The sequence below is a fragment of the Plecotus auritus genome, assembly GCF_963455305.1.
Source record: "Plecotus auritus genome assembly, chromosome: 7".
NCBI lineage: Eukaryota > Metazoa > Chordata > Mammalia > Chiroptera > Vespertilionidae > Plecotus > Plecotus auritus.
In genome coordinates this window covers 16,918,000-16,942,969 of record NC_137774.1, presented here as the reverse complement: position 1 = coordinate 16,942,969, position 24,970 = coordinate 16,918,000, and the positions used below count along the sequence as shown (strand labels likewise).

Below are 24,970 nucleotides of genomic sequence, written 5' to 3'. Positions count from 1 at the left end.
AACAAAAAACAGTATGAGCTCTATACTGACTCGCACCTGGGTTCAAACCTCAGCTCTGCCACTTACCTGCTGTGTGACCTGAGCCTCATTCCCCTCATCTGTATATCTGTAAAATGGGATGATGACTAACAGTTCTTAAGTCACAAGCATAATGTGATCATTAGCTGAACTGAACGATGTAAAAACATTTCTCAGTGTCCTATAAAAGTCAGCTATTATTAATCCGCAGCGTGGCTATGCTTTGCAGCTTGTCAGTGGAGTCACTGGATCTGTTACTGTGTGTGTCTGTCATGGCCTACCTGGGTCACTGCAAATGCCTCTGTTACCCCTGTTACCCATTGTTTGTTCAGGTGAATCTGTGTTGCTCAATCTGTGTGTATGCCACGGTGTAGCTGTGTCACAATGTGGGTGTCACTGTGCCCATATCATGGAATGAGACTGTCACTGAACCTCTGAGACTCGCCACGTGTTATGGGTTAAATGGTGCCCCCTCACATTCGTATGTTGAAATCCCAGCACTTCAGAATATGAAATACAACCTTGTTTGGAAATGGGGTCATTGCAGATATTATTAGGTTAAGATGAGGCAATACTGGAGCAGGGTGGCCCCCTAATCCAATAAGACTAGTGTTCTTATAAAGGGGGGATTTGGACACAATCATTTACACAGAGAGAATGCCACGTGAAGATGAAGGCGGAGATCAGAGTGATGCTTCTACAGACCAAGGAATGCCAAACTTTGCCAGCAAACCTCAGAAGCTAGGGGAGAGGCATGGAACAGACTTCCTCCCTGCCCTCAGAAGGAACTAACCTCAATGACGCTTTGATCTTGACCTTCTAGACGCCAGAACTATGAGACAACAAACGTCTGTTGTTTAGACCACCTGGCTTGTAGTACTTTGTTACAGCAGCCCTAGAAAACACACCATGGATTTGACTCTTGCGTGATCGTATGTGATTTGAAGGCCCCCTTCCCTCTGCATGGTGGTGTGGCTGGGGTGCAGTTCCAGAGAGAGCCTCCAGGTGGCGCAGTGAGCACCAGGTGGCAAGATTAGAGGTGGAACTCAGTACCCCTGCATGCAGGGAGGATCCCACTCCTCCACACTCCTGGGGCAACTAGGTTGCCCCTCCGAGGCATGCCAAGTGCCGGAGCAATATGTCTGGAGTCCAGGGCACAGCCCTGCCACACTGGAAAGTTACTCCCATCACCTTGTGAAAATCCCACCCCCATCTCCAAGGCTGCACTGAACCTCTGCCAACATTCTGTACGCTCTCACCTCTAGCTGGAGGTCACCACAGTTATCTCCTTCCTTTACAAGTGTTTCCCCACCCTCCCAGCAGGAAGAAAGGGCAGGCAGAAAGTACCAGGTGCAAATGTTGGAAGGAGGGGGGAGGGGTCCAACTGGCCAGGGGTAAGAGGTGTCAGGGTAATGAGATTTTTCCGGCCATGCCAAGGGAGCTGCCTGCCCCCTGCCAGAAAGGGGACAGGGAGGGTTTGAAATCTCAGTGCAATTTATGACAGGCAGGCCGAGGACATGGCTCAAGAGAGCAGACAAATATCTGCCATGAGCTGATTAAACCTTCGTGATATACAGCCTCTGGGCTCACAGGGCCCTCCTGGATGCTGGGGCTAATTGTGACCCCCTCGGCCAGGCTGCTGGGCCTGCCACAGCCTGCCCTGCCTTCCCAGGCCTTCCCAGCTGTCCCCTCAGGAGTTACACCACTCCAGCCAAGCTAGGGCTCCCACCCAGAAAATGTGAAGGGGTGGGCAATTTTTAGGGCACACAAACATCTATCTAACCCCTGTCACCAGCACCAGCAGGTCAGCACTCCATGCCCTGGCCCCTGTTCAGAGCCAGCATGACTCACCCTACCAGGACCCACACTTGGACAGGACCTGGCCCACATGCTCTCTTTAACAAAAGAGGAAATTGAGTCCCAGAGCAGGAGAGAGGACTTTCTTAAGTACATGGCAGGGCAAGAGCTGCTTCTAGAGACGTCCCCACCCCCTCTCTACCACCTCGCTGCCAGGCCACCTCTTCTTCACGATGACAACCACTTTACTGAGAGCTTCCTGTGTGCCAGGTGCTTTACACACAGGATCTCTCTTAAACTTCACAACAACCCCATGAGGTGGGCACTATTATTAACCTATTACCCCACGTCATAGATGAGAGAACAGGCTCTGAGAGGTTTTATGGCCGGACCTGAACTTGAACTTGTCTGACTCAGGGCTCCTGGGGAGGCTTGTGGTTGCCCAGCCCCTATCAGGTCAGGGTGCCAGGCAGGGAGATGCCACATCCTGGTCAGGAGGAGTTGGAGCCAGAGCCAGAGAGGCTGGGAGGAAGGGGTGGGAAGAAAGGGGGAGAACTGAACGTAACTCACGAAAAGAACAGGTGAGAGCCGAGCAAAAGAGCATGGGTGTGTCCAGGTGTCTGTTTATCTGTGATCTAAACAGACACCTGGGGGGCAAATCCCTCTGTGTTCTCACCTTCCCTGAGGGATGGGGCTGAGGCTGAAGCAGGGAGGGGAGGTTGGATAATGGGAGGGAGCCACCCACTTGAAGGCCTGCTTACTCCAGAGCTGGAGAGCTGATGGAGGCCAGGGTTGCTGTCTGCCTGTCTGTCTGTGTGTCCATCTGTATGGAGCTGCAGGGATTGGGGGGTGGGGGGTGGGAGCACTACCCGGGGCCCCATCTTGCAAAGTGAGCACTTCTTGCAAAGTGACAATGGACTTCAGGCTGGGTTTCAGTGGGGCCCGCTGGCACGGCGGTAAGGTGGAATTCTCTGTCTGCCTCTCCAAAGAGGGTTGGACAGAAAGAAATGCGGAGGTCATAAAATGCAGGGCAGAGGTTTTTCCAGCTGCAGCCTGGGGAAGGGGTTCCTCAAGAAAGAACTACTTTTGCCGAAGGGTTAATGGGAGAGGAAGGTTCTCGGCTTGTCCCCAGCCCTTGGCCGGGCCTGAAGGGCTCCCTCACCAAACTTTTAATGAGCCCAATTACATTCTGGCATTTTCCCCCACGGCTGCCAGCATTTACCCTCCCGCCTCCTCCAGCCAGGTCCCAGGACCTGCCTTTGAGAAGGGAGCCTGGCTGGCTGGCCAACCTTGGGCCAGTCCCTGCCCCTCGGAGCTTTGGTTTCCGTCTTTAAAGAGAGGGGGTTGGGCTGAGCTAATCTCTTAGGTCCTTCGCAGGCGCAGGCCAGGCCGTGTGGCAGTGGCAACACAGAGCAGCTGCCTCAGAGGAAGTGGGGGCCGGCCAGTGGGGAGGGTATGGAGAAAGAACTGCCCAGTGGTGAGTGCTCACTGCCTTCCGGGCGCTGTAGAAACATCACTTCCATTTACCCTCATAACAACCCTGTGAGGCTTTACAAATGAGGACGCGGAAGCTCAGAGTCTAAAAGAGGGGCAGGTGAGTAGGGCCAGCTCTCTCCCATCCTATGATGCAGGGGCGGGGGGGGGGGGGGGCGGGTGCCAGTTGTATCCTATCCTATGACTCACCGGATCATGAGCAGGAGTGTGGCATCTTCCGTGCCCACTGCTCCAGCTGCAGAGAGAAGTGTCCAGGAGAAGGGAGGCTTTGTCTGTTCTTGTCCTAGTAAAGTATGAGCCCTCCTGGGCCTGGCTGCCCCCTCAGTGCCCCCGAGGAGCCACCACTGAGCATTTTGGTCTCTTCCCTCCACCTCCCCCTTCCCAAGGCTGACACCTTCCTAGGGTGAGGAAGGGGGGGACAACCCACTTCAGTGTGTGGCCACCACAGAGTGGCACCACCCAGCCATTCTGTGCGCCCAGAGAGCTGGGGTCACCCAGAGTCATACCCAAAACTCTCCACAGGAGCCAGAGACCCCCGCCTCAGGGGTAGAATGGCTTGAGTGGGGCCAGCTGTGTCAACCCCCAGCCCACACATCCCTGAGGCAGAAGGTCCTGGGGACCGGGCAACTGCTGGTCCAGATGTCAGGGGCCAGGTGGGGATTGCATTAGGCAAACCAAGGCAGCCGTGCCTGTTTTCCCATCCAAAGTGGTGACAGAGGAAGCCTGTCACCTTTCCCCCGAGACTGCTGGGTGCAGGGGATCGCAGGAGTGAGCTGGCTAAGAGGTGCTGAAAGTCAACACTCAGCTCCAAGGAAGGGAGAGGGGAGGGCACGGGAGGTGAAGGAGAATAATGGTTCAGGGATGAGGTCACTGTCCCCCCATGTTCCCTCCTCCAATCTACTCTGTCCTTACCCCCTATGGGCTGGGTGTCCCCCAGACCCTCCTGGACAGCGAGGCTCCTCCCAAGGACCCTCAAGCCACCCCCAGGAAGGAAATCCTTCTTGCTACCAACTTGCATTTCTCCTTGCAGGGTCCACAGAGCAACACAGAGTAGCTGCCTCTAAGGGGGTGGTGAGAGGTGGGGCGTTAGGAAGGGAGTATTGGCCTCAGCGCCACCTTTTCTCGCCTGTGCAGCCAGGCAAGGCCTAGGAAACCCGACGTGTACAGGACACGCCCCAGACCCCAGGCCCAGGATCCTGGCACAGCTCAGCCTCATCCACCACCTGCTCTGTCCGCCCAGCTCCCCATAGGACTGAGCAGTAGCTCCCTCAAACCTCACTCCCTGCCCAGGATGGCCCAGACTCCGGGAATGAGTCCCAGGAGCCAGAGGGAGGAGGGCTGGGAGGTCCCGCTGTCTGAGAGCTGTGGGCAGGAGGCAGGCCAGGAGGGCCCGGCCTATGCCCTGCTGCTGAAGAGGAGGCATTCTGCTGAAGGGGGAGGGGCGGGGCAGGCCGCTCCAATGGCTGTGATGGAGGAAGGTGCAGAGCGCAGAGTGCTCTTTACACCCCAAAGAAACAATGGACGTCCCCTCCCTCCCCCCTTCCATTCAGTTCTACCCCAGGGGCTGATAAGGGTGGGTTGATTCTGGGGTTCTCTAAACTCCGTAGGAAAAGAAGGCCTTAGGTCTTAGGTCTGTCTCCAGAGAATGGTGCCCTCCTTAGGTGGGGTCTCGTCCTCTCTGCCCGGTGGTCCCAGCCTCCCTTCCTTTTCACCATCACTCTCATTGTTCCCCGACCCCAACCTCAGTTTCTGGCTAAGTTGGGGTCCTAGTCTCCCACCTCTCCGGACTCCAGGTGGGGTAAGGTCCTGGCCGCTGGCCGCAGCTCTCAGAGTCACCGACACCGCACCCGGCGCGCGGCCCCGGCGGGCGCTCAGCCCCAGCGCGCGTGGGTCCGGGATGGGGCGCGCCGGCCGCCTACCTGAAGGGCGCTCCCGGCCCGAGCGGGGCCGCATCCAGCCGCCCGCGGCCACCCAGGGAGACCCGTATCCGCGGCTCCCAGAGGTGCGCGCGGGTGAGTCCGGCCCGTGCGTCCCAGAGCGGCCGCCGCGCCTCCCAAGCCCGCCCCTGGGCGGCCACGCAGAGCCGGTGCCAGGAGCCGCTGCCCGGAACGGAGCCCGGCGAGTGGGCAAGCGAGCTGCGGAGGGGGACAGGGTGGGGATCCCCGGGGAGGAAGGCGAGGGGACAGCTGGGGCTCTCCCTGCGGAAATGGCTGGGCACACTGAAGACTGCTGCTACGGCTGGCCCGTCAGGCCGGAGTGCCCTTCAGCTTCCCAGGGGTCCCAGACTCAGGGAAGGGGACCCCAAAGTGGCCACCTACCACTGGCCTCCTGCGACCTCCCGCACCCCCTGCAAATGGCCCGTCTTTGGGGGAAAGCTCGGAGAGGAGGAAGCTGACATTCATGGAGCACCTACTGGGTGCCAAGAGGGATCACATTCAATCCCCACAAACTACTCTGCTGGGACTGGTTTGATCCCCATTTTACGGACCAGGAAATGAAAGATTGGGGACATGAGGTAACTGATCCAAGTTGCACAGGAAATGAGCGCCCAATGGGAGACCAGACTGGTCCTAGGAACCATTGCTGGAGGGCAGGGGAGACGGCCAGAGGGCCTGCTGGGTGGGGAACAGCCCTGCCCCTGCCCTGTGTGGCTGGGGTTCATTTATTTCATTTTATTTCATTTTATTTTATTATTTTTGTTATTCCTCACCTGAGGATATTTTTTTTACATTGTTTTGTTTTCAAGCGAGTGGAAGGGAGGGAAGGAGGGAGGGAGGGAGGGAGGGAGGGAGGGAGGAAGAGAGAGAGAGAGAGAGAGAGAGAGAGAGAGAGATCCTTGTGAGAGACACACCTGCAACCCAGCTATGTGCCCTTGACCAGAAATCGAACCTTGAGACCCACCAGCCACACTAGTCAGGGCTAGAGTTCATTTCTGATTCCTCCAGAGGAATCAGTGGACAGTCGGTCTGGGGCACAATGCAGGAGCACAGAGCCAAGCAGGGGAGGGAAGAGGAAGGGGCTGGTGGCTTGACCTCCTGAGAGAGCTCTGCCATCTTTCTGTGACTGGGGAGGCAGTAAGAAAGGGAGTCCTGCCCTAGCCGGTTTGGCTCTGTGGATAGAGCATGGGCCTGCGACTGAAGGGTGCTGGGTTTGATTCCGGTCAAGGGCATGTACCTTGGTTGCGGGCTCGATCCCCAGTAGGGGGCGTGCAGGAGGCAGCTGATTGATGTTTCTCTCTCATGGATGTTTCTAACTCCCTATTCCTCTCCCTTCCTCTCTGTAAAAAATCAATAAAATATATGTTTTTAAAAAGAAAGAAAGGGAGTCCCCACCCTAGCTGGTTTGGCTCAGTGGGTAGAACATCGGCCTGCAGACTGAAGGGTCCCGGGTTTGATTCCAGTCAAGGGCATGTACCTCAGTTGCAGGCTTGATCCCTGGCCCTGGTCTGGCAGTTGCAGGAGGCAACCAATCGATCGATGTGCCTCTCTCACATCAATGTTTCTCTCTCTCTCTCTCTCTCTCTCTCTGTCTCTCTCTCTTTCTCTCTCTCTCCCTCCTGCTCCCTTCCACTCTCTCTAAAAAGCAATGGAAAAATATCCTCAGGTGAGGATTAAAAAAAAAAAAAAAAAAAGTGAGTCCCCAAGAAAGGGGCAGAAGTGGCTCCTGTATGCAAAGGAGATGTGTCAGTGCTGCTCGCCCACCTCACGCTCCAGCACGCCTCACACGGCCACGCCGGCTAGAGAGCAGGTCCTTGGTGGGGAGCTCTGGTGTGCCTCCACCGCTGCTACCATCTCCCAGCACCTCTTCCTGCTCCTCACACCCACCAACTCCCTCCTGCCTGGAGGCCTCTGCCCCTGCTGTTCCCTCGGCCTGGAGCACCCCCCTGACCTTCACAGGGCTGTTCCCTGGTTCCTTAAGCCTCAGCCCCACAGTCACCTCCCAGGCCTGGTTCCCCAGCCTTCTTATCCTCTGTCCCAGCCCCTGGTTAATTTCCCTCTTAGCACGTCTCCCAAGACATCATTCTTTTTTTTTTTTTTTTTTTTAATATATTAGTATTTTTATTGATTTCAGCAAGGAAGGGAAAGGAAGCAAGAGCTAGAAACATCAATGATAAGAGAGAATCATTGGTCGGCTGCCTCCTGCATGCTCCAGGAGGGGATCGAGCATGCAACCTGGGCATGTGCCCATGACTGGAATCGAACCTGGGACCCTTCAGTCCGCAGGCCAATGCTCTATCCACTGAGCCAAACCGGCCAGGGCAAGACATCATTCTTGTGCTTGGATACGTACCTGTCTCCCTCATGAGGGCAGAGCTTTTATTTCCCAGGCATCTGAAGCACTGGCATAAAGCTTGATGTATACCTAACAGATGCTTGCTAAATAGTTGTTGAATGAATGCAGGAACTCATTTCCACTCTAACAGTAAATCCACATTAAATTGTACTTATAGCCCAGCCAGTGTTGCTCAGTGGTTGAGCACTGACCTATGAACCAGGAGGTCATGGGTTTGATTCTTGGTCAGGGCACATGCCTGGGTTGTGGGCTCGATCCCTAATGCAGGAGGCAGCCCATCAACGATTCTCTCTCCATCATTGATGTTTCTATCTCTCCCTCTCCCTTCCTCTCTGAAATCAATAAAAAAATATATGAGAAATTGTACCCTATAAATGGGTGAATGATATGGTATGTGATTTATATCTCAATAAAGCAGTTACTAAAAAAAAATAATAAATCCAGGGGGAGGATGACAGTCATGGTACACCGGGTGTAACCTGCCATCCACAGCACACCCACCGCCTAACCTGATCCAGTCACACTTCTCTCCCTCACAGTCCACATCCTGTCTGTCCAGGGAGAATTGCAGTTGCTCAGACTTGGAAGGGATCTTAGAGGTCATACTGTCCTTTTGGTAATTTGTCCCTCACAAGCTACCCTCTGGCCTTTGCTTAAATATGACCATGACAGGGAGCTCACTGCCTCCCGAGACAGTCCACTCCATTGTTGGATATTCTCAATGACAGAAACACCGTTACGAAACGCCGTTACTAAGGGGGGCCGAGAGCTGCTTTCCTATAATGCCTTGCACTGGCTCCAGATCTGCTCCCTGGTCATTTGGAAAAAGTACACCCCACTTTCCACAGCCAGCTGAAAACCACTGGCAGCTTCTTTCTAAGAGGTCTCTTCTCCCAGCTAAAGAGACCCATTTCCCTCAACTATTCATTCTTCCCCATCTTCAGGAGAAAGCCCCTCCTATGTGCTCCCAGGGCACCCCGTATGGGTCCCTAACACTGCGCTTATCACACTGTATTGAACTCTCTCCCAAACCCTGCCCTGGACACCCCACTGCACTGAGAGGGTTAAGTCTGGGGTCCATTCACTCCATTCTGCCCAGTACCTTGCATGGTGACCAACTGATCTAAACTAAGCAACTTAATAAAAATGTGTTGAGCCCTAGCTGGTTTAACTCAGTGGATAGAGCATCGGCCTGCAGATTTGATTCCAGTCAAGGGCACATGCCCAGGAGGCAGCTGATCAGTGATTCTCTCTCATCATTGATGTTTCTCTCTCTCTCTCCTTTCCTCTCTCTGAAATCAATAAAAATACATTTTTTAAAAATGTGTTGACTAAATGGTTTCTAGGTGTTTCATTATTCCAGTCACATCCTTCTAAACGTATTTAAGCTTTCAATATTCTCCTTAGAACAGAAAAAGGGAAAGAATCACCTCCCCCCATCCTCAACACTGTCCTCTATTAATGTTGCCCACTCCTTAACTTTTCTGCACTATTGAGTCAGCTCTATATAGAGCTGGGGTCCATGAAACACCCCACATCTATTTTCATGTGATATGCTGGCAAGTTAAGCGCCCCCATCTAGTTGCCAAGAGAGTGATTTCTTGAACTGTGAGCACCAGACCTTAAGTGAGGCTTGCTGGCTCTCCTGTTCTGCCCAGTCTGTCAAAATCAGTCAGCAGGACCACAGGTGCCAGCTTAGTGCCACCACAAAGACGTGGCTTCACCTAGATACCTAGGAATAACACACTCCTAAACTCCAACCCTGCACACAGTCAAAACACGGCCCTTACTTGTTAGGCGTCTGTATTCCAGGCCCTTCCCATCCTTTCCATACCTTTATTGATCCCTTTTATCCTCTTAATAGCCATAAAAAGGTGGTATTTCTCTCCTCACTTTGAAGATAAGAAAAGGGAGGCTCAGAGAGGTTAGTTTATTTACCCTAGGACACACAGCTAGAAAGGGGAAGAATTGAACCTCATTTGTTTGACTCCGAACTGTAGGCTCTCTTTCCTCTATGTCATGGTACCTCTAAAGGCCTTATCCCAACCTGACCTGTGATGATGGTGATGGGGATGATGATGATTTTGCTATAAAGGGGGAGGTGAGGAGGAAGAAAACAGAAAACCTCTTCCTAGTAATGAGAGCTGGATGAGCCAGGTAGTGCTGGCGCCCCCTTGCACACCTATCACTTGTTCAAGGGAGGATTCAGCCCCTGGTGATTGCCCTCCCCCTGACCAGGAAATAACCTTTAGTCTAAATAAAGTCACAGAGTCTCTAGTTAGACCACTCAGTTCTCACTGCTGCCCAATCTCATCCTGTTATCTCCCTTCCTCTGTTTTATCTGTGGTGAATTCCCAGCCTGGCAACCAGTTCATACTGCTGGGTTTGAGACATGGAATGTGAGCATGAGAAATGGGATGGGCTGTGTGAACTTAGGCAAGTGGCTTTCCCTCTCTGAGCTTCAGCGTCCTCATCTGTAAAATGGGTCAATTAATACATAACAACATCACTGAGGGTGATGTGAGCCCATCCCTGACACAATATGTGCCCACTTGATAACATAGGCATCATTAATGGGGTGTTTGTGTCTCTGCTTTGGGCACGGACACTGAAGCTCAGAGAGATGAAGGGACTTCGCAACCCACTTTACCAGTTTGGAAGTGGCCCGTACAGAAGAAGCACCTGGCTGAGCCCGGCCCTCTTCCCTGCCTCATGGTGCTTTTCCTGAGTGTAATTTCTACTACAAAGATGAGATGGTTCGATCCATCGTTCATACTAATACCAAGGGCTGCGCTGAGGCAAAGCCTGGTGGCCAAGGACTCAGGCAAGAAGCCATAGACCCCTGACCGGCCAGCAGCTTCTATTCTTCTCATTGCCTGGACTGGGGTGCAGTGGCATCGTAATTCTGAACCCCTGGGTTCCCGGCAGGTGGGAGAAGGCCCAAACTTGGGTTGGCTTACCCTGTCCATCGTGGGTTCTTCCTGTTCCCACCGAAAGGGCAGAATCACTGATGGTTTGAACAAGTCCACCACGCTCCCTCCCCCTTGGGCCAGCCGTTTGCCTCCTAAAATAGCCCAGAGCCACCATGTGCCCAGGGTGGCTCCCCACCCATTGCAAATCCCCCTGAAATTAAATCCCCATCCTGCCCCAAGCTGCACGGCACCACCTCCTGCCGCCTGAGCTCTCGGGCTGGCCAGGCTCCTCCCAGTGGAAAAACTGTGACAGTTGTCCTTCATGGTGACCGAGACATAAATCCCCAAATAATGAGACAGGCACTCGGGACCCAGAACCAGACACAGTGCTAATTGGTTTTCTCGGGGCTGGCAGGGTGGGGAGACAATAGCAACAGGCCTCCGTTTCCCACTCGTGAAATGGGGAGGGGACATGACCTCCCGTGGCCCTGCCTGGCTGACGTGGATGCCCTCTGACTGGCCTCACACCCCGGCTCCTCAGCAGCCCCTTTCTAGAACAGTCACAGCTCAGATGCAAAAGGGAAGGTTGGGGTCTCCTGGTCCAGGTCTTGAAGTAGGGAGGCCCTACTTTATCATCTCTGCCCTGATCTAAAAACACCTTCTTTCCACTAAAACAAACCAAGGTGCAGTCCTTCCTAGTGTGCATGAGGATGGGAGCGAGGAGGCTGGAGGGCCCAGCACAGTCTCCCGCTTCTCCTGTGAGGCTGGTAATGAATTCTTGGATGGACCAGAGGCCCTCAGTTTGCAGTAACCAGGACGAGATTATCACATTAAACTTTAAAAGTCTTTGCCCAAAAAGAAAGAGCAGCAGCTGACACCCTTGAGTCCCCTGACTTTGCGGCCGCCACCCTCTCCTGGACCACAGCCAGATGAGCTCCAGACACCGCCACGAGGAGGCTCCACCTCCCCAGGGTAGAGGCAGGGGGCTGGAGGGGATAACTCCCCTTCCCCCGCCCCCCCATCCTCCGCAGGTCCAGGCTGCTTCTGAGTTGCAGCGAGATGGGAGGGGGAGGAGCCAGGAAGAGGATGAGTGCGTGTCTGTCTGTGAGAGGAATTTGGGGGCTTCATGAGTAATATGGAATCATCAAACATGCACTTACATTACAACTGTGCCGCTCACTAACCGTGACTGGGAACACACCCCTTTTCTCCACAATTGTTCCCTGTCTGTGAACTGGGGATAATGATAACAGTAACAACTCCCCTGACCCCAGGCTGACAGCTGAGAAGATTAAACAAGATAACATGTAGCCCAGCCAGTGTGGCTCAGTGGTTGGGCATCGACCTATGAACCAGGAGGTCATGGTTCAATTCCCGGTGGGGCACATGTCTGGGTTGTGGACTCACTCCCTAGTGCGGGGTGTGCAGAGGCGGCCGATCAATGATTCTCTCTCATCATTGATGTTTCTATCTCCCCTCCCTTCCTCTCTGAATTCAATAAAAATATATTTAAAAAAAAAATAAGATAACACCTATAGAAAATACCCTGCAAGCTGTAAGGAGCCACTGTGATGTGAGGATGGCATCGTCAGCTCCAGCAGGAGGGACTGTGAGCAGACTGCAGGAATAACTTCCTCTCAGCTGTGCTTTGAAACTAATGGGACAAAAAGAAAAGGAAGACAAATGGGCCTGGGTTGAACCCCCAAAACCTTACCAATGATCCCTTTCCCAACCAGGGTGTCCATCCATGCCCAGACTAAACCCCCTCTCCTGCCATCATCTTGCCCCCAACACTGCCAGCACGTCCCCAATCTTTTCCAGCCCAGAGCTGTATCCAATTTGTGTTTGTTGCCAATGCAACGGAAATTATTTCAACCTCCTCACCCAGCTTGGCAGAGCCGCCTGGGTAGTGTAGGAGAGCTAGAAAACACGAGGCTGCCAACCGGGGTGTCCACAGCAGGGGTGGCCCCCTCCCCACAATATTAGATGCAATAGCAGCAGTCTAGAAGGTAGTCGGATTACCGAGGGGACTTCCCCATACTGCCCCATGGAAGGGATGGGAAGGACTGAGGGCCAGGGGGTCCTCACTGTGACCTTGGCTACCTTCCTTCTTACTTAAAGAGCTGCATTCAGAAGAGGCTGGGAGAGGCCCTGACTACCAGCCAGGATCAACCCTGTGGAAGTTAAGATCTTTGAGTCTCTCTGACCCACCCTTAATTTCCTGATGCTTTTATTGAGTTAGTTTGTCCAGCAGAATCCTCCCACCCCTGCCCACCCCACTGGACTTTGGCGTCCTTTATCCCCTTCCTCAGTATGAGAAACTGAACCTAACCCATCCTGACCTCAGAAGGATGGAGGCAGGAGGAGGCTGAGGATGACCTTGAGAATCCAGGGTCACCTGGGGCAGGAGGGAGGGGAGAGCCTCCAAGCGCATTGGCTGTGGGAGATGGTGGGGTGGCCACAGTCCCCCTTGCTGGCCAGGGAGCAACTGCGACCACATCAAGGTGTCCTCCTCTCAAACAGGTCCAGCGGGTGAAAGCACACAGCCCTTGCAGGCCATGAAGGAGGCCTTTCAAAACTAACTGCGAGGTTCCAAGAAACACCCCAAGGACGGGCTGTTTCAACATGGCCCAGGCCCCGCAGGCCCGCTGTCCAGCCTCCAGACCCCTCTGCTGCTTCCCATAGCAGGGCTGCTCCAAGGCCTTGGCTGGGAGGCAGCTCAGGCTCAGGAGGGAGCCTGGGCTCTGGAGCCATCAGACCTTTGCTTCACCTCTCTGATCTGTAAAACGGGCCCAGTAGTAGCTGTTTCATAGGGTCCTTAGAAGAATTAAGAGACAATAGAGGGAGAGCGTCTCCCTTTGTGGCTGGCACAGAGTAGGGGCTCGGTAAACTCACTGAATAAACATTTGTTGGATATCTACCATATGCCAGGCCCTCCATTCTATGCCAGGGGATCCAGCAGTGAACTGAGGTCACGAGGGACCCTCATGGAGCCTGCGATCCAGGGCGGGGGTGGGGGTGGGGGTGGGGGGGGTGGGTGGGCACACTGATAAGCAGATAAACACACGAGGTCATGGAGGACGCGTGGCCACGGAAGACCTCTCTGAGGAGGGGACAGTTCAGCACAGACCTGGCTGACATGAAGGACAGGCCTGCCTGAGGTTCCTCAACCATGGCTGCTCTCCGGAATCGCCTGGGCAACTTGGAAAACCTCTGCTGCCTGGGCCCCTCCTCGGGGATTCTGGCAGGATTAGTCTGGGCCTTTTAAATTCTACCCAGGTGATGTGCAAAGAGTGAGAACCCCCACGCCCGCAGGACTCCCAAGAGCGGGCCAGGTAAGCATCACCTGGGATGGGCCCCACCCCAGGAGTTTGGATTCAGTGGTGGGTGAGGCCCAGCGTCTACTTTTTTAACAAGCTCCCAGGAGATTCTGAAGATGGACAGGTCTAGGGAAGTGGGTAGGAGAGCACATTCCAGCTCACACACCTCCCCAGCGCTGGTCCAGGCCACGCCCACCAGGACCTCCTGCTGCTTCAGTGCAGGCTGTCCCATCCCAGAGCCCTCAGGCTGGGAAGCCCCGCCTCCTTTCTCCGCCAGTCAAGTCCTGCGCATGCGCCTAGGCTTATCATGAATTCCGAAGGTCCCCCACGTGTGGGCTTGGACTCTTTTCCCACCACCCTCAGCCCCTTAGCTGAGCCTCCTGCCCATCTGTCCCATGTCCCTGTTTCCAGTCTGACCAGACCCTGGGCTCCCAGGGATCAGGCTGGCTCCTCCAAGTACGCGGCACAAAGCCTGGCACCCCACAGGGTATGACTCATCATTGTTGAAGGAATACCAGATCTGCCCCAGCCTCCCCTGGGCACAGCTGCTCGTGGGCCAAAGACGCCAGGCTTGTGACCTGCTCCTTGAGATCCCTGCTCCACCCCCCTTCTCCTGCCCTGGGTCTCTGGTCCCCGGACTCCTCTCCCTGAGTCTGACTTCTCTCCCTCCCACTGGCTCCTAGCCCTACCCTAGAGGCCAGGCCCTGGGGTGAGAGACATCACAGTTATGCTCCCCAAGGCAGATGCCTGCAGCATACCCCCCAGCCCCGCGAAAGCATCAGTCCCCCCTTCAGGTGCCTGGCCCAAGGTTCACCCGCCCCTTCCTTTCTGGAAGGACCAGCGTGTACCCATACTTCCCCAGGCTCACATCCTACCTCTGCCACTTCCTGTGGGACCTTGGCCACCTCTGTGCCTCAGTTTCCCCATCTGTAAAATAAGGATAAATGGTACCTCTCTTAGAGGGTCGTTATGGGGATTAAATGAGTCAATCATTATAAAGTGTTTAGCAAACAGGCACAAGGTAATCACTATGTGTTTGTTAAATAATGTTAACAAATATATGATCCTAGGAAGGCGATGCTTTATAGTCAGTGAACCCAGGGCGTCCTGATGATCCACCAGGGTCTGGAGGCTGGGATTAAGATTCCATTTACAGGTGTGGAGACTGAAGGTCAAGGAGAGGAAGTGACTTGGCCCAGCTGACACCCAATCTCAGATCTGTGTCACCTCAAGCCTTCTCTCAAGTACCCCCAGGCCCATCTCCCTCATTCCTCAGGCAGACCTCGCCTGGCCCAGGTGGGCTCCGTGCCCTGCACGCATCGACAGAGGCCTCTTTGTCCCCCTGCCCAGGGCCACACCCTGAGCTTGGAGCCAGGGCCCGAACAAGCGCCCTGTGTCTGGGTGTGTTTCACTGCCAGTCCTGTGGCTGCCCTGGCTACTCCGGCCACGTGCTCCAGGTGGGCAGATCCAAGGGCCACCCCCAACCCACCCTCAGCAGGGCATCCCTGACCCACAGCCGCATTCAGTCAGGAGACAGGCTGGGAGGGAGCCCCAAGGAAAACACCCCCGTTCTGAGTCTCCACCCTGGGCAAACTCCAGAGGCCAGAGACTGAGGTGTCTGGGGCCTTGGAGGAAGGCAGGGGCAGGAGCTGAGGGGGTGGGGCATGACAGTGGGCCACTCTGGGCATGTGAGGAGGGCTGTGCTGGGGCCCTGGGGAGTGGGACAAGAATCGCCTTGGCCTTTCCACCTCCCTAATACTTCTTCAATCCACTCACTTCTCTTTACCATCAGAGAGGAGGCATAACAGCCTCTTCTCTGGCCTCCCTGCCTCCACTGCTCCACTTCCTGCCCTCCCAGTCTGCTCTTCATGGGCCAGAGGAGCCTACATTTAAAAAAGGCAAATCTGATTGTCACTCTCCTGCCTAAACCCTGGAAAGGCTTCTCCTGTGCTTTAAGAGAATCCTATCCCAACCTTCTTTCTCTCCCAATCCACCCCTTCTATCAGATCCTTCCCCAGATTCACTGAGATATAAATACAACTCTCCACCTAAGGACATTATTGGTAGAAAGTACATTGACAATGGTTAGAACTGGATACAAGAAAATTTGTTATAGACTAACATGGACAGAAGAATCCAATCTTGCCCACAAATCTTTTTTAAAATGCAAACTTTAGCACTAGCCGGTTTGGCTCAGCGGTTAGAGTGTCGGCCTGTGAACTGAAGGGTTTCGGGTTCAATTTCGGTCAAGGGAATGTACCTTGGTTGCAGGATCGATCCCTGGCCCCCATCGGGATATGTACGGGAGGCAGCCAATCGATGTGTCTCTCTCACATTGATGTTTCTCTCTCTCTCTGTCTCTCTCTGTCTCTCACTTCCACTCTCTCTAAAAATCGATGGGAAAAATATCCTTGGGTGAGGATTAACAAAACTGGAGCGTCTGTCAGTTGCACACGACAGAGACCAGGCTCAGGAACCTTCAAATGATGCCAAATTGATTGATGAATCAACTCTTGGCAGCAAAATTTATACAGAATTGATGCTGGTGGAAATAATTTCCGTAAAATTAAAATGGAATGGGGTGGGGAGAGGAAATCTGTTTAACTGTACCATAGGAAAAAAATGGGGAAATCTGATCAAGAAATTAAGTTGGATGAATAGCGCTCAAACTGGGAAACACTTTCTCCCCACCCCTTCTTTGTTGAACTTATTGGGGTGACACTGGTTAACAAAATTACACAGGGTTCAGGTGCACAATTCTACAACACACATCTGCACAACTGTATTGTGTGTTCACCACCCCAAGTCAAGTCTCCTTTCACCACCATGTGTCCCCCCTATCCCCTCCTCCACCTCAGGAAAACACTTTCTAAAAAAGTCCCCAGTGTTGGCATGTTTTGGTTTCAAATGTTTGCATTCAAAACATCCTTGGGGTCAAAATGTCCAGGTCAGAATACCCTGCGCGCCCCGCTCTGTTTTTGCGCCACTCCCTCCCTTGCTTCTGATCCTCAGCCACACTGGGCTCTTTCTCTCCCCGGACCACAGCAAGCGCTCCCTCACCCAGGGCGTTCTCAGAAACCGTGCTCTCTGCCCAGAGCGCCCTTTCCCTCCTGGCTCTTCTCTCCTTCTCAAGGCTGATGCTGAAATACTGCCCACAGGAGAGGCCTTCCCTCATTGCCCTCCTTGAGGTAGATTTCCCCCTGTCTCCTTGTATTCTTTCTTAAAAAAAATGAATATATAAATATAAATAATTGATTTCAGAGAGGGCGTGAGAGCTAGAAACATGAATGATGAGAGAGAATCATTGATGGGCTGCCTCCCGCATGCCCCACCTGGGGATCGAACCCACAACCCAGGCATGTGCCCTGCCCAGGAATCAAACTGTGACCTCCTGGTTCATAGGTTGGCACTCAACCACTGAGCCACGCCAGCCAGGCTCCTTGTATTATTTCTTATTCACCCTTATTCCTCCTTGAATTCCCAGGGCAAGGCCTACCAAGTATAACACATAGTAGGTGCTCAATAAATATCTGTTGAATGAATAAATAAATGAGGGTGAGGCACAGGAGACTGGGGTGGGGCTTACAAGGCCCCTGAGAGAGAAAAGGGACAGGTGCAGACACAGTCTTCTACCTTTATCTCCCCCTTACTCCTGACAGCAAGTTCCAGGGGAGCTCATGTCAGCAGGAGAGAAGGGAGGAGACAGTACTAGTCCTGCTTCATTTCTGCCCCTTGCCCAGCTTCCCAAGGTCCAGGCCCACGTGCCAACTGGCCGGCTTCCCCCCTGCCCCCACCGGGGCCTGGCTCCCACATTTGGCTGCTGGCCAGGCTATTTGGGGAAGCTTCCTGATCCCCTCTTTGGCCTCTCCACCCCCACATCTCATCCTGTAGCCGGGGCATAGCTGTCCCAGCCTCAACCTAGGGACAGTCTCCTTCCCAATTAGCACCCAAATGGTTGCACCATCTCTAAAAGCTGCTCATGTCCCTCTCCCCTCAGGAAGCTGCTAACTAGGACAGCAGCTCCCGGAACGAGGTCATAGGACGTACCTGCTCCTACACTCCCTTCCCAGCCAGAAACACAAGGGGGGCCGGGACTCTCCATTGCAGGCCCATGAAGATGGAGGAGACATGGGTGAGGGGGAGATGCAGGGAGAACCCAGAAATGGTTGCAGCCTGGAGTTCCGTATGGCCAAGGAGCAGCTAGCTCTGTCCGGGGAGGAGGTCCGGCTGTGGGGAGTGAGGAGACCTGGGTTCGAGTCCAGGCTCAGCCCGAATGGGGATTTAAAAAAATATATATATATTTTATTGATTTTTAGAGAGGGAGGGAGGGAGAGAGAGGGAGACAGAGAGAGAGAGAGAGAGAGAGAGAGAGAGAGAAACATCAATGATGAGAGAGAATCATTGATTGGCTGCTTCCTGCATGCCCCCCACTGGGAATTGATACCCTGACCAGGAATCAAACCGTGACCTTCTGGTTCATAGGTCGATGACATGCAACCTCTGAGCCACACCAGCTGGGCCCGAATGGGGATTTTGTTACCTTTCCCGGTGCTCACAGGGTAGGATGAGACAGTCTGTATACAGGACAGCACCATGCAAAATCCAGGGCTGGAAAGACCATGGGGGTCCCAGGGAGATAATTGTGGGATGGATTCTGGGAAGGGCCCCCAACTCCTGAGGGGATCATTCCTGTGCTGAAGTCTATCACTGGTTCAAGCCTCAGCCAGGGAGAGGCGGGCAGACTTCTCCCACATTCTGGAGGCCACACCCCATGTGTTCCTCTTTGGGATCCCCCAGAGAACCTAAGGGTCCCAGTTCTCAGCACCTTCCCTGGACCTTTTTCCTCCCCTCGGCCAGGGACGAGGCTGTGTGTGCAGGGGTGTGTCTCGGACCCCCCTGTCCTGCTTGTGCAGTGGCTGGCATCACAGGTAGCGATTGTCAAACCTGCGATCAGGAGGGCAGAGGAGTCTGGGGTCTGGGGATGCAGGAGGGGCGGGGGAGGGCTGGGAGGGCAGTGAGGGCAGTGGGAGCATGGCGGGGTCCGGCCTGGCCTCCAGCCTAGGCAGCTGAAGTGGGGTGAAGTATCACGGGGGTCGATCTCCACCCCACCCAAGGAAACCTTAATCAAACAAACAGCCAACACAGCCGCTCCTGTGTGAAGCCATGGCAGTGAGGCAGGCCCATGGCAGTGGGGAGGCCCAGGGGAGGGCAGGGGGGCTGTTTGAACAGGCCCCAAGGCCCAGGGGCAGTTGGTGGAAATGTTTGGAACAGGGTGGGGAGCCCGGTGGTTTGGAGCAGGAAACTGGGGCCTGGGGTGGGTGCGTTGAGCTTGGCTGCTTCGAGGAAAAAGAAAAGTGTCAATTCAGCCCCACTCAGGTCAACACCTCTTCTGTTGGGATTCCAAGTTCCCAACACCCTTCCCCCCGCTCCAAGTCAATCCGATCAACCAGCCACACAGGGGTTCTCTCCCCTGTCACCCTGAAGCCCCAGTCCTGCTCGGGCCACAAGTCCCTGGGCCTTGTCACTGAAGAAGAACATTTCAGAGTCTGGAGCGAAAACCCTCAAGTTCTCAGCAGAGGAGATGGGGGAGATGGACCAACACCAGCCCTCTCCAAGCCTGCTGTCCTCCCCGACTCTGTGCCGGGCGCTGGAGGGGCCCAGAGTGATGCGGCCCCTCCCTTGGGTGCTTTGCCACCTTCTTCTGCCCTCAGACACTTGGCTGTCCTATTCCCCTGCTTGTGCAGCGGCTGGCATCAGAGGAAGACTCCTGAGAGTCAGACAGGGAGAGAGACACCCAGACTCAGAGGCAGAGGTGGAGAGAGGTAAAGACAAAAATATGGACACGGAAAGACAGACTGGAGAGGCGCCACACCATCAGAGACAGAGCTGAGAGACAGGAGAGCGTGAGGGAGTAAGTGTGTGTGTGTGTGTGTGTGTGTGTGTGTGTGTGTGTGTGCACGAGACAGAAGTGCAGAAACACACACAGAAAATCAGAGAGAGGCAGACAGGCAGGCAGAGACATACATACAGAGAGAAAGGAAGAGAAAGACACACAGAAAAACAGAGACTCCGAGACAGGGAGAGAGGAGAGACAAACAGAATGACAGGCGCAGGAGCAGGGGAAGGACCGAGCCTGGAGCACAGCGGAGGCGCAGGCTAAGGCAGAGCGGTTCACAGGGACAGAGGGGCTGGGAGCGGCTCAGCCCCTCATACACCCTCTGCGGGACTTGGGGGAGCAGCAGTGCCAAACACGGAGCCTGATTGGGGTTTGCAGGGAGTCCCTCGGTTCCCAACACCGAACCACTGCGGGCACCTGGCTCCTGACCACTGGAGATGGCGGGTCACCCAAGGTGAATGAAAAGTCACCAATGGGGGAACCTGAGACTGTGACTGTGGCGAAGGCTCAGGAGTCTGCAAAGCGCATGTGCAGGGTGGGTCTGCGGGGGTTCCATCCCCAAGATTGCACTTGAAGCGGTGTTTAGGGATGGGCAACCGTGTACAGCCAGATCTGTGAGTGTAGGTGGCGTGCAAACCTGCGTGTGTGTCTGAGTGTGAGTGCTGTGTGTGTGCACGTTTAGATGTGTGTGTGTCCGGTTCCATCAAGCACTTCACAGCCCTAATGAGGCCAAGGTGGCAGGTATGATCCTCAAATAGCCCAATTGGAAAGGAGTGAGTCAGAGATGGCCATAAAAAGGCCACACGTCTCTCTCTTCTGAACAGACGGGGTGTCCAGGTGCCACAGGGCACTCAACTACAGTCCAAGACCAACATGCCATTCATTTCCTCCAGGAATGACTCCCACCGCCTGGCCAGCTTTCCCCCGCATTCTTTCCCATTGAAGCCCAAGATGCAAAGTTACAGGAGGACCCACATTACAGACACATGGCCGCCTTCCTGGCCACAGGCCCAGCTCCCTCTGAGAGGGCAGCTGGAGGGATGGTGGGTCCGGCCCTGATCTCCCCCAAGTCCAGCTTCCATTCCTCCTGTTGCTGTGACCTCATTTAACTCCCTCCTTGCTCCTTGGGTCCAGCGAGTGCCCACACCCTCCCCACACTCAGGAGATAAGCAACCTCTCTCCTGCTCATCCTTTCCCTCTGAAGCATCACAGGACATTAGGAAAAAAAAATTGTCCCAATTTCGGGTGGAGAATGAGGTCAGGAGGCCCGGGGCGGGGGGGGGACCGCTTGTTGGTGACAGCTGACAGTCTTCATTTCACCTTAAAACTCCTTCCTGGTCTAGGGAAGGTGTATCCTAAGCCCCGCTTTACAGGAGCACAACTATATCGGGGACAGCCAGCAGGAAGGGATTCACCAAAGAGCAATGCCGTCAGTCACAGGTGCTGCAGGCCCACCCCAAGAGGACAGACGGGGGCCCACATACACATGTCTAAATGTTTAAAAGTTATAAATCAAGCAAACAACCTGTTAATTTAAATACATTTTCCTAACGACATGGAAAACCAGGTTCCATTTCGGACTTGCTGACTCCGGGAGTTTTGCAGGAGGACAATGCTGTGGAGGGAGAGACAGCTGCACTCCCACGCTGGCCCCAGCCATCACTCCCTTCCTACTGCCGGCTCCTTTCTGCCCCACAGGGACTCACATGCATGTACGTGGACACCCAGCTTCACAGCTAGTTCCATCTTCATGCCCTGCAAACAGCTATCCCTTGGCTGACCCAGGGGTCCCTCAGGTCTGCGGTGCACACCTAGCGGCATAGCCCGCCCTGAGAACAGGCCCAGGGCAGAGGCCAGGTGGGCTGGGAGCAAGCTGACCATCTGGGCAGGGGCCTCCAGAGTCACAGGTATGGAGACTGTGGTCTTGAAGGGGGTGAACAGGTTCTTCCCCTTGGCCCTGCTGATTCCTCACCCCACAGGGAGGGCAGTGGCCAGGGAAGTGCCCAGTTAGGGCACAGGCACCCCTCCCTTGCCTGGGGTTAACAGTGCTTACTAGATCCACCCTTCCCCAGCAGCCTCCAGACCTCTGGCCAGGGACTGAAGCTGTCATTCCATCGGAGGGCTGCTTGGATGGTCCCCAAGCAGAACTTTCAGTAAGTTATATTATTTATTTTCCTGGAAAAAGTGCAGCTTGATCCCAACTTGTGGATTTCTGGAGGTGGGGAGGGCAGGGAGGTGATGACAAGGGGGCATTTTTTCAGTTGGGTGTCAGCCAGTGTGTTCCTAAGTGGGCTCCTGCTGCCACTGGCCCTGCCCTGCTGGGTCCCTCTCCTTACTCTGGAGACAAAAACAGGGCAACTAAGAGATGAGGAGGTGAGGGGTCCTGGGCAGCCCAGATGGGTCCAGAAGAGACCCAGGAGCCAGCAGGGGTGCGGGCTGGTGGAATGGTGGTGATGAAGGGCACGGCTCTCACTGGCCAAGTTTAAAAAAAAACTTTCAACCCCCACCCCCTGCAGATCGGCTTTGCTGTCCTACACAGGAGGGGACACTTACACTGGCTGAGCCCTCACCGGCGCCAGGCACTGTGCTAAGCGCTCGACGGGCATATTCTCACTTAATCCTTGCAGCCACCCTGTGAGGCGGGTTCTATTATTATCCCCATTTTACAGGTGGGGAAGCAAACTCGAAGAGGCTAAGTAACCTACACGAGGTCACACAGCAGGTAGAGGTGGTAGAACTCCATCAAGTCTAACTGACCCCCAGGCCCCCACTGTTTCCACTGTAGCACATTGCCTCCCAGAAGCAAGAAGCTGGCCAGAAGCCGAAGGGATGAAGGTCAGATATGAGGGAGAACTTTCTGACAGTGATCGTGTGTGGTGGGTGGGAGGAGACAATGGAATAGGGAGATTAGACACAGGAAGCCCGCCCACTTAAGCTTGGATGTTGGTCTGCCTGTATGTTTGTGACAGTCACCGGGATCCTGACCTGCCTCTGTTCTACAACTCGGCGTCCTCTGCGGTACCCCAACCCAGCACCAAGGCCCAAAGTCCAACTCCCCTTTGTGTCTCCCAGCATCACATCTGAGCTGTCAGCTCAGGACCTCCTCTTCCAGGAAGCCTTCCATGAGGTTCTGAGAGGCAGGATCCCTCTCCTACAGCCCAAATCCCACGGAGGGTGCAAATGCACCCCATGTCTGCAGTAAGGGCCAGTTCTGTGATCACCTCCCCACCCTGGCTCTGAGACATGGACACAGAAAAAATCTAATCAGTCCCCAGGCCCCTAGGTCCCCCAGGCAATCTGGATGACCCCTGCTCCCTCACCCCCTCACCCCCTCACCCCCTTATCCCTTCACCCCTTCACCCCTTCACCCTCCACCCCCTCACCCTCGCATATCTGTGCCCAGGTGTAAAGAAGTGGCACAGGTGCCCTGGAGCTCATCAGAAAACCCAGCTCAGCGGTGCTGCGTTCTATGTGCATCGGCTCTCACCTCATTCGCACATAGAACAGAAGCCATTTGGGTCACCCCATCGCTCTCTAAGTGGGGGCAATAGGACGCTGCACTGGGGTGAGGCATGGGGCACGCTAGTCAGAGGTTCCTTACCCGGAGCCCCGCAGTCACGAACACCAACCTGCTTTGCTCCAGAAAACTGTGTGCCCAATGCCCAGCTCTGCCTTTTCGCATCCATCGGAGGCGCCCCTGGCATCAGGGGTAAGCAGCCAGGAGCCTCAAACTTCCCCAGAGTTTAGCCCCACCCGCTAGATGCAGCGCGTCGGAGAGCTGTCGGGATGTCCTCACTGTCCCTTGGGGTTCCCCAGTTTTGAGACAAGGGCCCCGAACAGGTGTCAGGGGCTGCCTTGTTCTCCCGTGCTGGCCCTGAGGTCTCCAACCCGCGTCGCTGACTTACCTGCGGGGCAGAGAGGAGCCCGCCGCGGCCACCTGCTCTCCTTGCGCTCGGGAGCGCAGCGCTCTGGGCCGGCCGGCGAGGGGCGGGGCGGGGCGGGGGCGGGGCCTGGGAGGGGGAGCCCGGCCCAGCCCCTCCCTGAGTCTCCTACTGGTGGGTGGACCGGCTTATTCAGGTGGGGAGGAAGGGGGAGCCACGAGGGAGGCCTGGAGCTCTGGCTGCTCTGAGGGCTGAGAAGTTAGGATGCCTGGGTCTTGGGGACCTCAGGAAATCCCCTCCCTCAGGCAGCCTCCCCCTGGAGGCGGTGGCTTCCTAGGAAGACCCCTCACACGAAGAAGAAAGCCCGGGAACCCCTCCTTGCCCGAGTTCCCCCTTCCAACTGAGCTCAAGAAAGCTCTCCCAGTGGTAAGGTGGGCGCGATATTGACGCTCCCTCCAAGTCAGGGTCCCCCATCCAGGCCACTGAGGGGACCATTAGGTGCCCTGGGCATCTGTATCCTCAGTCCATCTTTCCCTGCAACAGCACCCCCCCCCACTCCAGTGCCCGCTCGGGTCCCTCAGCTGTCACTGTTTAGCCCTGGAATGACAGGCGTCCAGACTCCGTGCGTCCAGCTGCATTCAAGGCCATTGAGCTTAGCACCCCTGGGCCCCGCCCCCTCCCTCTGCTCCCCTGTCGCTAATTTTATTGACCTGTAAAAGGCACGTTGCTGGCAGGGGCGATGACAACTGAAGGTGAAGTGGGAGCGGATGGGCAGAAGGGACCCAGGGAGGTGGAGATGGGACAGGAGGGAGAAGGGTGACTCTGGGAGCCAGAGCCTAGAGGAAGAAGGGCCCTGGGCAGGAAGGGCACACTCTCTTAGGGGCATGGAAACCACAAAGCCTAGATCTGGGCTTTTAGCTCTCAATAGAGAAGAGGGGGACTGAGGAAGGAAGATCCTGGGGAAGGGAGAGCACTTTTTTTTTTTTTAAATCTACCCTGAGGCAGGACCAAGGATGTAGTAGGAGAGGTCAGATGGCAGGAAGGACTGCCATGCTGCTCTCAAATCTCAAATCTCTGCCCTAGCCCCCTCCCTTCCTCTTGAAGGTGACTCCTGCCTGCTGGGCCTCTTACTACAGAAATAGCCCTTTCCCTGAAGAATCAACCTAGATCTTGCCTTTCTTTACTTCTTGTTAAAATGAGAACAGGAAATTTAGGCCTTTATGACTTTCCCCACCCCCATGCCTACCCCTCCAATCCTTTGGGCCTCTGCCAAGCCCAGGGAAGATGATCTGGGGGTTCAGAGAAGATGGGGCATTGGGGTTAGAAGCGTTCATGAGGGGGAGGGGGCAGGAAGGCCTC

At 54.9% G+C, this 24,970-nt stretch overlaps 1 protein-coding gene across 14 annotated transcripts in view; it reads right to left on the bottom strand.

The window, feature by feature from the left end:
• Positions 1-23,709, bottom strand: part of ZNF385C (zinc finger protein 385C) — a 54,279-nt gene extending 30,570 nt beyond the window's left edge. For 5 of the 14 annotated variants that reach the window (XM_080677951.1, XM_080677949.1, XM_080677952.1 and 2 more), the window contains exons 1-2: positions 23,636-23,659; positions 14,710-14,761 (exon numbers count right to left, since the gene is read on the bottom strand). In XM_080677951.1, coding sequence (XP_080534077.1) covers positions 14,710-14,761 — 52 coding nt within the window. In that variant the 5' untranslated portion in view covers positions 23,636-23,659. Of the gene's footprint in view, positions 1-3,498; positions 3,529-5,228; positions 5,320-14,709; positions 14,762-23,331; positions 23,430-23,635 lie in introns of those variants that run through there. The other 9 variants (XM_080677950.1, XM_080677954.1, XM_080677945.1 and 6 more) reach the window with 6 other exon arrangements.
• Between the last annotated feature and the right edge of the window lie 1,261 nt (positions 23,710-24,970).